Source organism: Seriola aureovittata, chromosome 8 (assembly GCF_021018895.1).
Source record: "Seriola aureovittata isolate HTS-2021-v1 ecotype China chromosome 8, ASM2101889v1, whole genome shotgun sequence".
Classification (NCBI taxonomy): Eukaryota; Metazoa; Chordata; class Actinopteri; order Carangiformes; family Carangidae; genus Seriola; species Seriola aureovittata.
In genome coordinates this window covers 21295741-21312745 of record NC_079371.1, presented here as the reverse complement: position 1 = coordinate 21312745, position 17005 = coordinate 21295741, and the positions used below count along the sequence as shown (strand labels likewise).

Below are 17005 nucleotides of genomic sequence, written 5' to 3'. Positions count from 1 at the left end.
GACATACACACACACACACACACACACATAGACACACACACGCACACGCACACACATAATCATGCGCACTTGCTGGCCCGTTCTGCTGCGGAGAGGAGAGATGCTATCTAACAGTGCCTTCCAGCATTCCACTAGTGATTATCTATTCAGTTTCACAGGCAGATTTGAATTAGTCATGTATTTTCCCTTCAGTGTGGGACTTGCATCTCTCTCTCTCTCTCACTCTCTCTCTCTCTCTTTCTCTTTCTCTTTCTCTTCCTTTCTCTCTCTCTTTTTCTCTCTCATACACGATGGGGATTCCTCATTCCCCGGTGCATGAGATCAACTCGGACAGAAACTTAGAGGTCAGGCCTTTTCCATGAGTAGATACTGTGCTGTCTGACTGAAACACTTTAAAACACCTTGTTATATTATATCACACGTACATAGCAGTAATTTTGTTGCACAAAAAGAAGTTAATTCTTATTTCAGACGTTTAGAAACTACATAGAGTTCCTTTATCTATTTAACATGCTGAGAGATGGTTTAATTTGAATATATAGTAGGAAACAGATTTTCATTAGTCAAGTTAGGTTTCACATTTCAAAGTATATTATTAACAGTGAGTTATGAATCAAAAAAAGAATCATCTATTTTACCTTTATCAGCTACACACTGTAAATACTGTAAAAAGAACAGATCATATATTTGGATATTGGTATTTTGCGTTGGAGACGAATGTTGTTCCAGTTCTAGCGTGCGGTAGACCTCAGTACCAGGTAAATGCATGCTTGTGGCATCCAATATTTTGCATGAGACTTAAGACAATTCTTAACAGATTGTTTAGTTTCATTTAACTTCCAATGGGATTTTCTTTTTTTATCTTCTTTCCCACAACGTGGAACCATTCATGTGTGAACCCATACCATCTCACTAAAGGGAGTTCTTTTCTCTGTCCACCTGTCTCCTGCTCACTTCACATTACAGGTTGTAGCTTCTGTTTTTATTTATTGTCAAGTAGAGGGGAAACACCTTTTCCTCATGCTGAATCAAAGACTGAACTGTTGATAGGTGAAATGAAAGGCACTGATGCTCTCTTTGCCCAGATATAATGGGTACTATAAACTGTAACATTATTTTTAGACCTTTATTCTTATTTTCTTTTTCTTTTCTTTGACTCCAACCTACACTGTCATGGTCCAAACTGCAGGGGGTTTTTTTTTTGGTTTGTTTTTTTTTTTTTTTTTGGTTTGTTTTTTTTGGAATGGCATTAACAGCTGAGGCTAAACGGGTATAATTTTTTATGACAACAGAGAACCAAATAGGAGTTAGCACCGATCATGGGTGTTTGTGTATAGATTTGTAGTCAAGCAGAAGAGCTGAATAAATGCGAAACCTCTTGGGATGAGCTAAAAATAAACATAATCCTGAAGACACACACACATGCACGCACGCACGCACCCACACACACACACACACAAACACACACACACACACAAACACACACACACACAGTACTGCATTGCAATTCATATCATGCTCTTGTTTCAGATGGCAGATGATTCTTTGAAGTACAATGACTTGACAGTACAAATTAATTCCTCACTTGTATTTATTGAATGCAGTATTAAATAGCACCATTTTGGCCACATTGTTAAAAGGATGTATATATTGGTTTTATTTTTCTTATATAATTATCAGTCTGACCTTGTACTGCGAGCTGAGAGGACAGCCTTCTGAGCAGTTTTTTTTTTTTTTTAATATCTCTTTCCGGTCATAAAACCAAGACAGCCAAGTTAGCAGACTGTCCAGAGCTCAGATTTCTGTAATTTCTTTTAGTCCAGGGTGTACATCAGCCAGTAACCACGTTCACTTACATTTAGCATAGCGACATCTTCAGTAGGAACTCCTTGTGGTTGGTTATGCAGTCCTGAGTTGTTTCAGAATAGTCAGGGTACAACAGAGTCTTCAATGAGCCATATATCGATGTGGTGTGCAGTTACAACAAGGTAAACAGAAGACTGACATCCCACTTTTGAAATATATCCATTGTATATTACCATCTAGTTTGAGGTCTGGATTTTTGCCTATCACAGAAGAATTTACTCACATTATCCACATCCTTTGTCACCATATGCAAACATTTGTCATTTTCTTTCTTGCAGCCCTTTGAGTTTGATTATTTGTTGTAGAAATGAAAAACCTTAAAAATAATGCCTATTCAATCCAGAAACTGTGAATGGGAGAGTGGAGATGTCAACTGTATGTACATTATATGTTTTGATGTAATCAGAAGCACTGGGAATATGTTGTACTTCGCTGTAAAAATCAATCCATATCTGATATAGCTGTACTTTTGTTGAAAATAAAACCTCTACAGAACTGCTTGTCAAGGCGTCAAAGTGTGAGTAAGAGCATTGTGCTGGGTTTCCTGTCGTGTGACATCATTTCCTGTTTGTTAGCTCCTCCCCCCCCCCCCCCCCCCCCCCCCATTCCCAACAGCTGACACATTAACTCCTGGACATGACACAAATGAAAGGCCGTACTTAGAATTAAAAACATGAGATTAGATAAGAACATTGTCAGACTGGTGTTCACAAGCCACTAAAGAAAAAAGAAAAATTCAACAAACTTCCAACCAAAAATTGTACCCTGCAAATAACTACACTGTAATCAATAAGTAATGAGACTTATGCAAATATATTCTCCCAGTTGGCCGTGCTGAAGTGCTGGCTGATCGCTCCGCTTCCTAATGTTTTGAAGTCCACAGATGCAAGACTGTTTTTCAAGCAAGATCTAAGACATCCCGGTGTGATGCAGACAGTATGTGCGTGTGTGTGTGTGTGTGTGTGTGTGTGTGTGTGTGTGTGTGAGTGTTCCTCCAGTTGTGTCTGGATGTCTAAGCAACTGAAGTGAGACTATATGTGATTGTGTAAAGACACCTGTAAAAGGGACAGAGCCTAAGGTTACACAAAGAGGTATATATAGATCAAAATTGTCCATAAGAAGCCTCAAATGTGGACAAGAGCAATATGCAGTGTTACTGTGGTCTCTAGTGGTCAGCCATGGTGTTACACTTCCCAAGGACATGGCAGATTTTCCAAGACGGAGCCCTTAACTATGATCTGCTGTTTGTGGTTCTATCAGCTTTGCAGAGATAGAAAATCATATAAACTTTAGCTATTTAATACATAGATCTACAGGAAGTCACAAAGTGAAAACTTCATAAATAATTAATAAAAAGAAAAAGACTTTATTGCACTGTGACAGTAAAGTGACCTCTAAAGGAACCACATAAAAATATTACACAGTGTGCACTTTGAGATTGGTTGTGTAAGTATCCGTTATCTCGTCCTACTTGCGGGGAAAACCAGAAATGGCAAAGCCAGAAATTAATTATCCAGTCATGGGTGTAAAGCAACGAGGTAAAAATAAAATTCACTGGACATATCTCTTGACGTTAGCATGGGCATCATACGAGTTCAGAGGTGTCATGCTTCAGGTAGTTTCTCAGGATTATAGGAACGTCCAAACTGTCAATGGCGGGTTCTTTATTAGCACAGGAGATGTGTCTTCGAATTGCCATCCGAGTCTGAGACATCAGTGTTTTGGGACAAACTGGAGCAGAAACAGAAAAAACAAAGGTAGATCAACATTTGCTTTTTCAGACATTTCACAGAGCAGCTCTGACTGAATCTACTATGATCAGTGTCTCACCTCTTTCCTTGAGCAGTAAAAGCAGAGCTTCATTCTGCTTTGTAGTCTTGTCAATGATCAGTGTAGGAAGATACACATCTGCCCCAAAGTCTATAAGAAGCTGGATGTACTCCACCCCGCAGCCATAACGGAGACACACCTCCAGAACTGTCTTTGGCTGCTTTATCCTGGCCAGCATCTTCTCATCTGTGCAGTTGTAGTTGGGGTTGGCCCCATGCAAAAGGAGCAGTTTAAAGCAGTCCAGGTGTCCATAAACAGCTGAGATATAAAGGGGCCCTCTGCAGGCTGTGGCATTGGATGCCCACTCTGGTACTTTGGGTCTGACATCCACCTCGGCGCCAAACCGTAGCAGCTCTCGGAGCACGTCTACATCACCCTCCCGGGCCGCGGTCAGCACCGGAGAGCAGTTGTTGTACTGGCTGCCATTAGGATCAGCCCCGGCCTTTAGCAGAGCAACCACACAGTCCAGATGTTTCCCACTGACAGCTGTGAACAGAGGCGTCTGGGCCTTCACATCCAGGCTGTCAATCTGGATTCAAACACAGGAGAACATCAGCATGGTTTAGCGCTAGGAAACACACTCCGGGCAAATAGTGGTTTGAAGATCCAAGAACTTAAAGTGGCACTAGATAGATGACCACCTCACTAACTTTGTCCAGCTGCCACTTGGTGTTGGGCAGCTAGTTTACAGTGAGTTTAACAGAACTTTTTCACTGAAAACAGCTGTCTAACATCTGTAAACAATGTTGATAACAGCAGAGTTACACTGACCAAAACCAAAACTAAAACATGCTAAAAGGTTACAGACGACTGAGGTCAGCTGCAGAGTTGGGTAACTGTTTTGTTTGGACTTGTCACTACTAGTGATCTCTTTTATATTGCACATAGTCATTTGATCTATAGTTCATATAAAAATATTAATTCTAGCAGCTTTAAAGGACCAATGTGTAGGATTTAGTGACATCCAGCAAAGCGTGTAGGAGAAACTACGGTGGCCTTCAGGTAACGTAAAAACACAAAAGGCCTTCTCTAGAGCCAGACCGACTCCTTATGTAGCTATGAAAGGCTTATTCTAAGCTAACAAAAACACAACAATTCTTAGTTTCAGCTTATTATACACTAATGAAAACATAATTATGAGTTTTAATAGAATCCTCCTAAATCCTACACACTGTTCCTTTAATGCACAAGGTGTAAAATGTGATGAAAATCTCACCTCTCATTTCTTACCCCTCATTTTTAATAAAGGAAAAAGACCTGCATGAACAATGTGAGAACCTTTCTTGGCTTTTAAATGAAATGTGTGAGCCAGAGTGCAGTATATCATTTTGGTTATTAAATAGGATACTTGTATCCATTACACCCACCAGCAGGCGCAGCTGTAGAGTCCCACTCGCCCCCTCCACACCCACTCTCAAAAATCCATCTCATCATCCTCATTTGAAAGTCGTACAACAAACTGCTCTCTCTGAATCTCACCTCTGCACCGTGCTCCAACAGCAACTCCAGGCACCTCAGGTGTCCCAGAGCGGCAGCAGTGCGCAAGGGTGTTACCGGCACCCCCCACCCGCTCCGAGCATTGATAGACCTCCTGTAATTCTCCTGAGACAGGAGCTCAGAGAGCAGAGTCACATCGTCCCTGCTCACGGCATTGTTCAAGGCCTGACACTGCTCATTGTCCTCATCCTCTTCCCTAGGCTGCAGCAGGGAGAAAATCTTAGAAATGTCCATCAAACTCATGTTGACAGCTTGGCCCAGAACCATAATGTAACTCCAGGCTAGTGAAAGTCAAAGCCCCTCCATCTGCAGTGACAGAAAAAGAAGATGATGCACTCAGACACATACACAGCTGAAATTCTCTTGTCATTTTGAGTTAATTTTGTTACACATGGTCTTTATCAAGTTTAACCATGGAAGCCCATGACAGTTTCCTACCATGACCATACAGTACAAAGCCAAAGTAGTTTGTTTACATGATACAGTTATTTTATATATGGCAAATCATCATCAAAATAGACAGAGCAGACATAATACGCGAGGCTTCTGAGTGCCTTTTACTCATAGACACACAAAATGAATACTTTCCCACTGTGTCCACAGACTTTGCTCAGTAGAAACAAAGTTACAATGTTTGTGTCAACAGCTGCAAACGGGTACTTACTGAAACAAGACACTTACCTCACCTTGTTGCTAGATGATATGATTTCCAGAAATATTCAAAGTTAAAACCTTTCAAATTTCCATTCCAAGTCACGTGGGAGAAAGAAAGAAAGAAAGAAAGAAAGCAAGAAAGAAAGCTCCTCCAAGTAGTGTGTGATGCTTGTACAGAAGCTGTAAGTTGTGAAAAAGTGCAGTGTGTGTGTGTGTGTGTGTGTGTGTGTGTGTGTGTGTGTGTGTGTGTGTGTGTGTGTGTATTAGCCAACAGAGGGGGCAGAGCTCCTTTCTGGGGGGTGGGGGCTAATTTTAGGCCACAGATGGGCCTGGCTAAACTTCCATTCTTGGAGAGTCAGGGCTCAGGTTTATAATTAGAAAGGTGATAGACTTGTGACACTCAGTCTGTGATTGGTGAGTGTGACTTCGTCTTTCCCTGTGTCCCGGATAAAAACAAAAATGAAATGGAGACATCTGTGTCTCTGTGTCAGTGTTAACCATGGAAGAATTCTTCACCAGCATTTTCAGCGGGTATTAGCGAAGCAACAGCCCACAACTGCATTCCCACCCCAACTTCTCAATGGGATGATAACACCAAATAATCTATGAGAAAAACAGATTTTTCTGGTCTAGTGACCTGTTATCACCCTGTCTCCCTGATTCACACCGAGGCAGCCATTTTAGTACGTGTCAGCTGCGTGACTGTCAGAAGTTCTGGAGGAGCAGTCAGGCAGCTGTTCCTCTGCCAAACCCACCCGTCTTCATACTCCCCCATGTCTGGTAGGAAAGCTGCGACACACCACATTCTTTCAGCAGATGGCACAAGAGTCCGGATTCCTGCCATGGTACGAATACATGAAGGACCTTTACTTAGTTATTCATGTATATGTTTATTTACTTCAGCACACAGACATGGAACAATTAAATGTGGACAAGCAAGGTTCAGTTTTAATGCAAACATCCCAACCCAAGAACCGTGATAAAACAAGAGCAATCAGGAATTGCAGTACAATAAAATAGGCTTTTTTTCACGGCGCACATTTTGACTTGTCACAGTAGGAAAAGCACAGGTGTTACTAATAGCATTAGGTGTGGCTCCATTCTTTAACCCAGTGTCCCAGTCAGCCATGGCAGAGCGAATATGAGCAAATATCAACAATATCAGGACCTTGAAACCAAAGCAACCATTGGAAATTCAGCCATCCATCACTGACTTCTTTGAAAAAGGCCAGAAAAAGTAATTATAAATTTTATATTATTCATTATTATTATGATGATAATAAAAGTCATGATTTTAAACTGCATCGCCGATATTTGCCATAACCACAATTTCATCCAATTTTGATCACTACTCTTTTTTTATTCTTACCCCAGACAAAATAGCATTATATGTCACTGCCAAGTTATGTAAAGCCAACACATCACCAGCTTAGAATGATTCTGTTCGTACATATGTGATATTGTATCAAAGGTTTGCCAAACGATCATTTTTTACTTCCCACATTACAGTTGATTGTAGTAACAAAAAATAATACCGTATTATATATATATACACAACACCTCAGCCAAAGGAAGTGGACTAATCTAATTATTATTGTTTATTTATTATCAACTGTTTTTATCATTAATATTATTATTATCAACAATGAGCTAATGGACACATTCATTTCCCCTAGGGAATAAATAAAGTATCTATCTATCTATCTTTCTATCTATCTATCTATCGACACACACATATATATGACAGTGTGAACGAATCAGGTGATATTATTAATAGTAAATAAACTTGATGACAATAAATTCCTTGAATGGCATCTAAATAATTCTCCTTCACGTGCTCGTGTCGACCACCAGAGGGCGGTAGTGATGCACCGATAGCGGGAAGTGCGGCTGTAGTAAACAGTAAAAGAAGAGGGGTAAACACAGTTTGTTGGAGAGGAAAATCATTTTCTTAATGACTTTTGTTTGTAGTTTCAGACCTTTCAAAACGCCACAGAATAGTCTGGCAGGACCGGAAGAAGATACGTGGTTAAGGTACTCGGTTTATTAGCTTCACCTTGTTAACCTAACGTCACTACGTAAACGTTAGAATCAGTTATTATCAGGGATTATTACCCTAATGTCGCCGTCTAACTCATGAGACACAATTTAAACCGCTTCCAGGTGTTGTAGTTTCTACAATATGGAGGAGGACGCCCTAAGAAGTTACTGCAGAACAATGATTTCTCGTGTTCAAATTAAACAGCAGCACCCATACTCCTCAGCAGAGGAGGAGGAGGAGAGAAATAATAAACATAAAGGAGGCAGAGGGAGGGAGAGGTATGAAACTGGAAGACAAGTTATAGCAGGGGGCGAGTTAAGAGATTACAGAGAGAGTAACCTCCCTCTCCCTGACTGTACCAAACGGGACAGACACCAATCCTCCCCCGGCCTCATGTGTCAAGGCCCCGAAGTCCAGCCCGTTCCAATTCAACTCATCTCAATGCTGAGGCTCAAAACCATCAAGGAGCAGATGAGACGGGTCAGGAGACGATTTTATGTGACTCAGTTTTACGATGTGGTCGATATAACTGTAGAAAAATGCCTGATTTCTTCACTCGGTGTGTTTATCTTTTGTGGCAGGCTGCAGAGGTGGAGCTCCATGATCCCGCTGTCTGCAGTGTGTGTGAGCAGGAACAAGCTTTTCTGGCCTTGAAAAGTTTTATCTGGAGGAAGAAGACACAACTGCAGTTCCAAACACTGACGGCCAGACTAAGCACACACATGAGCCACGAGGTAAGTAACTTTAAGTACAGACCAACTCCATGTCATACCTGTCACTAATATTTATGCCAGTTGGACTGGTCTGATATTTACTGACATAAACAATTCTTCCTTGTTTGTAGGATTATAGGAGTGGGGCGAGTTTGTGCAAAGTTTCCCTAAGTCCTCCGATGCCCCTCACTGGTTTTGGGAGGAACTACTTGGTGAAGATATGCGGGTCACAGCAACCTGGGGTTGCCTTAGCAACCACTAAGGAACGTGGAGTTGCCCTGGCAACAGATGAAATGAGGGGTCACCCTGACAAAAACGCTACAGGAACTCATTTAGCAAGACCTCGCTGTCCTTTTCCAGACAGATAGCTGCAGACATGATGGGCAAAGTATTAATACAATAAAAGAGACAATGTTGTGGTGGAGTCAAACATATTCCTACCTCTTATTTTCACACACAGGCCAAACCCACACATTTGCCCAATAAACATTGATCCATATGTTGACTGTGTTACCTTTTTAAGATACAGCGGTTGATGTTTACCTTCACACCACTAGAACAAGGGTGTAGCCTTTGTTCTGAGCACAAAAGAAGAACATGGTAACAAGGTCAGTACAAAACAGCCATTTATTTTGTTATCACTGTATTAAAGTTAAACACAACACTATCCAAAGCAAGTTTTTGTCCAGTTTGTGGTCACTTGAACACTGTAAACATTAAAACAACATTGTGTTTTATTTAACTTCGCAATTAAAACTATTCAATTTTATATCAGCACAAATAATACACAACAGACAGTCATGGAAGCGCGCATGCACTAAAAAATTAGGAAACACAGTACAATATCTAAGGCAATAAACAATAGCAAGGTGGGCAAAGTTATTTGGACATTTTATCAAGTTCCCTTTTTGCATTATTGCAGTTACAATGTTTAGGGGCTAGTAAACCTACTATGGAAGTCATACAGTTACATATAAACACATCCAAAGCACTAATAAAAACAAACAACAGAATGACATTATTGGATCCTTGATCAATTGTTGACAGATTATTTAACAAGTTACTATTAAAGTGGGGACTGAATGAAGCACAGATCTGTTATTTCAACCATATACTGTTATGTACATGGTTTATCTTCAATCAGTGTATTGGACCAGTTCCCTTTAAACCCTACTGAAGCTGAAGGTGGAGTAGGATCTACTCATCTGGCTTCCTCTTGGGCTTCTTTGGGTTGCGGGAGCGACTCTTGGCTTTGCACAATGGGCAGATGGGAGCATTACGATGAATTTGCTGATGGCAGGACAGGCAAGCCTGGAGAGAGGGGAGAAAATTTCAGAACAGTTACTTCACATGATGTTTTTGTTGTCTTGTAGAGATAAGCAAGGAACTTAGTCTGGTGGTACCTGACAACGCCTTTTATTCATTTACATCTAGGGTTGTTTGTTTTCTTACCATTTTCTCCATGTATGGCATAGTTCAGAGCCAATTACATCTTGGAAATTCACACTGCCTTTTATTATTAGGAAAGAAATTATCCAAAGTGCAGCTTAATCAGCTGTGAAATAAAATAAATAAAATGGCTGCTTTTATTAGCTCAGACCATCCACTGACTATTAAAAAAAATAATTTACTTTTACATCCCTATTGAAGGTAGTTAAAGTTAACAGGAGTAATACCTTCATAGGTGGGGGTTGCTGTCTGAAGGTTGCTGTCTGGCGGGCATCTTGCTTCCTGGACACCTGAAGCTGCTGTGCTGCCGCGGCAGCAGCAGCAAGGGATTCTGGGATGGCGGGCTCATGTGGCTCTTTCTGCCACTCGGCTTTCTGCTTCTCAAAGTAACTGTTGAAAGAAAAGAAAGAGAAGAACCCAGCTAGATGCAATTCTTATTTAGAGCTTATGATCATCTATGCTGTGTATGGGGGGATGGATGGAATTGGAGAAAATAATAGTTGAGCTGATATCTTCTTTTTACGTTCAACTGTGAGCAAAAGTACAGTCATTGTGAGAGTGTTTGTCTGCATGCATGCGAGTGTGTCTCTGTGTGTGTGGGCAAGAGAGGGCTGGGAAAGAAATTTGGCCTTGGACTTTATGCCTGACTGGCCCATTTTCAAAAAAAAAAAAAAGTGATATCCCATTTCATTACGCTCTCTGGTTTCTCTCAAAATAGGTTTATGATAGAGAAGAACTTTGAGCATTCCCAGGACAAATTTAATAGGTTGTATTTCCTGTATCAAAGCCTATTTACAAGCACTACATTACCACACTCATTACAATAATTCATGGTTAATAGAAGTTTATTTGATACGGATGATATATCATTCTTGTTTTCATATAAGTTAGTATTTCAGCCAGGATTTTTTTTTCTTTTTGCCATTACTGAGGTGTAGAGTGCTCTGTTTTGTGCTGATGTATCACTCTCGCTGAGTAGCTTAAAATGTACCTAACACTCCACAGGCCTGTGAGGTGTGACTTAATTTTCTCCAAAGTTGTTCCATCACACCTTGTAATACAATTGCAGTAGGCACTATTACTATTACGTAAAATGACTCTAGAATGACTTTGCTGGCAGCAAAATGTGAGTGATAGTTTTAACATCTCCCCACACACCATCATAAATCTCTCTCTGTGATGAGTTCTGTCCTCAAAGAAAAACCACTGAAGAACAACAGTGGACAAGCCACAACTTTCTGACTATCTCGTAAACTCAGGGAACATTCGAGGAGCATGCCACCATGAAGTCAAACGGAGATAACTACCACCTGGTCAGAAATGAACTCATCCAAGCTTCCACACAGCACAAAGCCTGAGAAGTCAGCCTGCCAACAATGCTGTCAGCTTGCAGAGCAGCAGTGTTTCAGCACTCTGCCTCAAAACTAAAGCTCTTAATTTTTATGGGTGAAACGATTCTAAAACCGTGAACGAAACCACAATCTTATATAGTGATACGGATAAGGGAACCAAGATACCCCAGCCCTGACCCACTGCCACTGCTGCAGCTGTTGACCTCTCGTAACTTCACTAATGTAACAAAAACTAATTGTGGTAAGATTAAAAAAAATTTAAATTAGTTTGGAGAATTGTTATGCCACTATTTATTCATTAAGGAAATTTGCAGTACATGCAACATCCCACCCAACAAAAATGAGAAGTTACAATTCATTTTTTAAAATCCCCTAAGCACTTCTGAGTTGGAAAGAAAATCCAAAAGTGAGCAGGGGTTAGAATCATTTCTGTATTTTAGCACAATGTACAATAGAAGAAAATAATCTCAGTTAAAAAGGATTTCTCTATAACTGTCCTAACATACACTTGAAAACATGAACATGACCCATGGCCCTATTACACCCCTCCCCCATAAATAACCCAGTCACTCGTCATAAAGGCTCCTGGCCAGTTGCACACTGTTCTGTATTTAGAGCTTGATAGAGTCATTCACTGGGTGTTTCTCTTTCTCTATTTAACTCTTACAAATCAAAATGTGCATGATGAAATTAACAAAAGCTAACCCTTGGGTTACCTGAGTCTCCTAATCCACCACTGGGATCAACCTCACTTTCATATTGTAGCACAAACGGCTAAGATTTGCTCTATAGTGAACTGTGCAATCATCTACTATTGACGCTCGTCAGAGAGCCGTTTGTGAGTTCAGATTCTACCTGCCAGCCCCTCTCTGTGTGCCAGCAATGTGGTGGATAACAGCATCTTTGTCTCTGATTCTGGAGCCAGAGAATTTGGACAAAGGGGAAAGTTAGTTTGATCTGAATTTCTGAATAGGCAGACACGCATGTCTCATCAAGAGAACCCCTATCAGAAAACTTGTCTTTAAGCTTTAAAATATTCAAAAGGTCCTCAATGTTACCACCTAGACATGTTAAAGAATGTAAAATTAGCTACTGAGACTCTAACATTACATGAAGAAAAAATATTTTTTTAAACATGCAGAGTTTTTGATAAGTACTACTACTGCTATTTTTCCATTTACTCCTCATGGTACCTAGTCTCACAGACTTTGTAGTGTTGATTTAATAGGTCAATGTTTTAAGATATTTGCTGCTTCTGTTGCCACCACCAGTACAATGGAAGTGATTGAAATGTGTATGGTGCACCAAACATAACTTTCAAGAAACAATGTCCCACTTGCTTGAGATATTCCAAAGATTTTATAAGGGCCATGGACATTTGGCCAACAACCCATAAAGATCAGAGACTAAATAATAGAATCAGACAAACCATTCAGGTTTTTCAGACCACTGACGGCCACACAGTAAGATTATCTCCCACTCAAATGATATTCCCTTAATGTAGGGAAGTATCTGTCTCATAACCAAACTGCATCAAGTTTAAGTTCTCCATCACACTTCAGCTTCGCTCCATCTAGCAGCACCTAAAGAATAAGCCCCACCCTGTTATCTGCACTTCCCATCCTCACAAAAAGACTACGACACACTGACAAGAGGGCAGGGAACTACAATTTGCCTTTGACATCTGAGCCATCTGATCCTAGCATAGACATCTCTACTAGGCAGTAGTCCCAGATTCTCATGACCTACAACCATCCCGTCATCGCCACGGCGACATTCCAAATTTTGGTTACGCTGCTAAACCAGCCACTAGCATATGTGACTGCTGTAACATGTACTATCCCTCACCACCCAACATGACTGTCAGGAAAATTATTAACTGTAGCTATTTATATGCATGCTTTGATTACAGATTTACTATTGCACAATGTTACACTACATTGGTCAAATTGCATTTTCATTTTCAGGTTAACTCAGAAATCTGCTCAATTTATTCCTGGAAATGTATAACAACAAGATAAGGTTTAACTCATGCCCCCAACTTAATATCTTATCTCTTAAATATCCACAATGACGGTGTGTCAAATGGCTATGCTACTTTCTGTTTGCAGTACAGATTCAGTTTTTAAACTTAATCTACTTTTGAAGTATTTACAAAACACTACAATTCAGGTAGCTTAAAATGTCTTTGGGGAAGATGAATGAAAGTGAATAGAACGTGACATTAAAATCATGTAAATGTCAGCTTTGTGTTTAACAGTCCTAATGACTTCACACCCTTGCCTTGATACCTCGTCCTGTCTGATCCTCTTCATTACTGCTCCCTTCCACTTCTTGTGGTTAAATTTAAATTTACTTATCTCGTCAGTAACATGAATTATTACTTGTTAAATGCCTGTAATAATCAGGTGATGTCTGCACTGTTTCACTTGCCCTCATGATTACTGATGGGAATGTAACATTTACTTAGGAAACCTTTTTAAGAAACGGGACATGCTTGGATACAAAATAATAACCAGTTTGAACCACTAAATATCAGGGTAGCACCACCTGACACATTCCTGCTGTAGGGACACGTTGTAGTTTAGTTCTTACTTAACTTGAGGAAAGTTGCATCTCTATTCTTCCTCTTGGCAGTTACAGTGCCACCACATTGGTGTCATGCCACAACTGCAGTTCCAAATTACAGAATTCAACTGATTGAAATACTTGTTTTAGGTTTTCATGAAGACACCCTTTCAGGAGTTTTGTTGAGAGCTGGAGACGGCACAAAATTTGACAGAGGGCAGCCGCCTCGTAATTCTGTGGTGTGCCACAAAGCTCAATTCTTGGATAATTTTTCTTTGTATACTTTATGCTACATTTATCTGCACTGTCATGTATAATTACACAATATCAACAAAATTACTTATTATGTCCCTGTGAGCTGATTGACTTTGGACTTTGCACAGTACACAATTTCAATATGAAGATACTTGTTTCTAAAGCTTTTTCATAGTACTTCATGCATCACATTCTGTTCAGCAACACTATGACGATGTGCACTGAAATGTCATCTGTTGCGGCAATCACTCTGTGAGGCATGCAAATCAAATGTACCTTGACTGTGACCAATTAATATTTATATAGTCAGCTAGCTGCTATATTTTCCCCTTTCCCTTTGCACTGGAAGTGAGCTTCTGTTGTCTTTGTGTCGTACTTTATATAGGAGAATCTGTGTGGTTACACTGAAGATGTGCCATAAAGACAGGATTTTACATTTACTGTATTTTGTGTTTGTGAATGACGTGAAGCAATGAAGTTATGAAGTTAAAATGAAAACTGTTCATTGCATGCTTAAGCGTATCATACACATGTTGAAAGTTACCTTTAATATGTAGTCAAAAATACTTTTGTAGGTATTCCGATGTACAACATGCGTCAAAAATGGCTGTGAAAACCTGTAACCTATGTTAATAAGAAACTTTTATGAAACCTAAAGATGACATAAAACATGTCTGTCAACTGCATCAAGCAACATCTGTTCAAAAGAACTTCAGTGTGCCTTGCATGCTTTTTGTGTGTGAGTTTGTTTATGTGTATGTATACTTACTCTAAGGAGAGCTTCTCCTCTTCTTCATTGAGGTTAGGGAGTCTGTGTAGACCTAAAGTCATCCTGAGGGCATCAACATGCTCCTTCAGAGGTTTGTACTCATCATGCAGGCGGCGAGTTGTTTCTAGCAGCTTATTCAGGTCATTCTCCGACTGCTTGATGGTGCTCTCCATCTGAAAGGACAGATATTTGAGAAATGTACATGAAATATGCTCAGGATAAACTATTTGTGTTTGCCTAGACATTGTGTATTTAACACTGATAATATTACTGGCACTGAAATTGAATCCACAATATCTTTATTTGTTGTTGGTCAAATATTTTTATTGTCAATATCATTGCTGAATTGTACTCATCTTAAAGCTGTACTGAGATTTCAGTCACCCTATCTCTATAGAGGCTTCTTTTGTCTGTGTAGCACTCACTCACCACATTGATATCTGCATGGATGAGCCGCAGCTCCTCCACATGTGCCATTTTCTCTTGTAGAAGGAGATCCATCTCCTGTTTGTACTCTTTGAGATGTTTCTCCTCGGACTCCAGAGCCTCAAACTCAATCTTCAGACGAGACTTGATTTTTTGCATCTGGATAGTCTTGTTCCTGAAGCGAGTGGCACAGACAAAAGACAGCAGCTGTCAAATAATCTTTCTAACAAATGCAAATAAGAGATTTTTTCACAAAAACAACAAAATTTAAACCAACACACATTGTTTTCCATCATATATGCATTGCTTACAATTTGTGCAAATTTAGTATAAACCTAATAGATGTTCTGCATTAATGTCAAGTGGATTGCCCAATTACTCCAGCCGTGAACTAATCTGTTCTCTTACTTTGTTATCAATTCTTGCAAAGAAAACACAATGGTAAATAAACACCATTCTGCCACCGTGAAGTGAATTATTGACAGACCGCTAAGCCTGTAGCTAAGTAGTTAGCTTACCCACAGCAATTATTGGCAGCGCACATCTGGCATTTTGTTGATACACATCTGGATTGTTGATACGTGTATGATCCGAACATGCACCCTATCTACAGCTCGTGTGTATTCATCTGTTATTTAACCTGTAGCAATTGTCTGGTAAGCCTGTAGGAGACAAGCTAACGTTATACAAGAGGAGCAAAAACCTAGTGAAAGGGTTCACAGCAGACCGGCTAATGTTAGCTAGCTCAGCAACAAAAGCGAAGCCTGGGGCTTATTCTTGGCCGGCTAACGTTAGCTAACATAATGTACACAGTCGGTGTCAAACATCTGGCAACCACTGATTTCATTCCACGACCAAGTCTTACCGTATTTCCAAGATATTTTCTAATTTGCACATTATTTCTTGTTCGTCCGCCATGGTTTAGCGGTCCCTTGTCTTTCAGCTGGCTGGCTCTGTTACCCGTAAGGCCACGGTGGTCTCCTTGTTGATAAAAACACAATAGCCCGGGTGAACGCGCACAAGAGCACGCGCCCGCAATGTGAAACCGTGGCTACGTGTAGTGAGTAGTACCACGCACTCTGCCACACTCAACCTGTGAGTCAACTGGTATCCACTGTCCCGTAAACTATCTTTTACACCGTGATTGAAACAACTTCACTCCAACAATTACATTAACTGTTACATTTAGTAAATTAATGAATAATACTTGATTGAAAATACTCAATAGTGAAGGGGGAATGAGGGGAAAATATATCATGGTCATCTCAAGGGAAAGTATGGAGTAAATTCCTCTCTAATTATTATGTTAGCTATCAGGGCTGTAGCGTGTGATGGAATAAATATTACTTAATTGAAAGCAGCAATATGCCTACCTGAAGGAAGAAATACTCTAGGTAAAAGAACTACATTCATTAATTTTAATGTAGCTTGAGGTGGAGCTAATTTAATTATTTTACATAGTTTTGAGTTGTTTATTCTATAAGAGTGGATTGTATTTCGTAAGCTAATGCCCCAGTTTTTATGCAAAACATTAATCTATTTTTCTACGTAAATGTAACCAATGACTACTTTTCTATAAAAAGTA

General features: G+C 40.0%; 3 protein-coding genes across 6 annotated transcripts; 1 reads left to right on the top strand and 2 right to left on the bottom strand.

The window, feature by feature from the left end:
- Positions 1–3209: 3209 nt before the first annotated feature.
- LOC130173423 (ankyrin repeat and SOCS box protein 12-like) lies at positions 3210–6063 on the bottom strand. 2 transcript variants are annotated; one of them, XM_056382694.1, is made up of 4 exons: positions 5875–6063; positions 5176–5499; positions 3697–4225; positions 3210–3597 (listed from the first exon to the last, which is right to left on the bottom strand). In XM_056382694.1, the coding sequence occupies exons 2-4, from the start codon at positions 5458–5460 to the stop codon at positions 3452–3454; spliced, it is 960 nt and encodes a 319-aa protein (XP_056238669.1). In that variant the 5' UTR covers positions 5461–5499; positions 5875–6063; the 3' UTR covers positions 3210–3451. The 2 variants fall into 2 exon arrangements, with proteins under 2 accessions (XP_056238669.1, XP_056238670.1); XM_056382695.1 differs by having other exon boundaries at positions 5880–6063.
- A 1682-nt stretch (positions 6064–7745) lies between these two features.
- LOC130173947 (uncharacterized) lies at positions 7746–9268 on the top strand. Of its 3 annotated transcripts, none has more exons than XM_056383522.1 (4): positions 7749–7881; positions 8260–8368; positions 8470–8622; positions 8733–9268. In XM_056383522.1, the coding sequence occupies exons 1-4, from the start codon at positions 7802–7804 to the stop codon at positions 8967–8969; spliced, it is 579 nt and encodes a 192-aa protein (XP_056239497.1). In that variant the 5' UTR covers positions 7749–7801; the 3' UTR covers positions 8970–9268. The 3 variants fall into 3 exon arrangements, with proteins under 3 accessions (XP_056239496.1, XP_056239497.1, XP_056239495.1); XM_056383520.1 differs by having other exon boundaries at positions 7753–7881; positions 8011–8368; XM_056383521.1 differs by having other exon boundaries at positions 7746–8368.
- zc4h2 (zinc finger, C4H2 domain containing) lies at positions 9211–16444 on the bottom strand. Its single transcript, XM_056383523.1, has 5 exons — positions 16286–16444; positions 15424–15595; positions 14995–15167; positions 10278–10440; positions 9211–9912 (listed from the first exon to the last, which is right to left on the bottom strand). The coding sequence occupies exons 1-5, from the start codon at positions 16336–16338 to the stop codon at positions 9799–9801; spliced, it is 675 nt and encodes a 224-aa protein (XP_056239498.1). The 5' UTR covers positions 16339–16444; the 3' UTR covers positions 9211–9798.
- Between the last annotated feature and the right edge of the window lie 561 nt (positions 16445–17005).

Excerpts from the sequence above, each read along its gene's own strand:
- zc4h2 (XM_056383523.1), bottom strand. The coding sequence starts at position 16,338 with ATGGCGGACGAACAAGAAATAATGTGCAAATTAGAAAATATCTTGGAA. Across the intron at positions 15,596-16,285 it reads GAAAATATCTTGGAAATACG|GAACAAGACTATCCAGATGC; the intron begins GTAAGACTTGGT and ends CACTCGCTTCAG. Across the intron at positions 15,168-15,423 it reads TCCATGCAGATATCAATGTG|ATGGAGAGCACCATCAAGCA; the intron begins GTGAGTGAGTGC and ends CTGTCCTTTCAG.
- LOC130173423 (XM_056382694.1), bottom strand. The coding sequence starts at position 5,460 with ATGGTTCTGGGCCAAGCTGTCAACATGAGTTTGATGGACATTTCTAAG. Across the intron at positions 4,226-5,175 it reads TGTTGGAGCACGGTGCAGAG|ATTGACAGCCTGGATGTGAA; the intron begins GTGAGATTCAGA and ends GTTTGAATCCAG. Across the intron at positions 3,598-3,696 it reads TTTACTGCTCAAGGAAAGAG|TTTGTCCCAAAACACTGATG; the intron begins GTGAGACACTGA and ends TTTCTGCTCCAG.
- LOC130173947 (XM_056383520.1), top strand. The coding sequence starts at position 7,802 with ATGACTTTTGTTTGTAGTTTCAGACCTTTCAAAACGCCACAGAATAGT. Across the intron at positions 7,882-8,010 it reads GAAGAAGATACGTGGTTAAG|GTGTTGTAGTTTCTACAATA; the intron begins GTACTCGGTTTA and ends AACCGCTTCCAG. Across the intron at positions 8,623-8,732 it reads GCACACACATGAGCCACGAG|GATTATAGGAGTGGGGCGAG; the intron begins GTAAGTAACTTT and ends CCTTGTTTGTAG.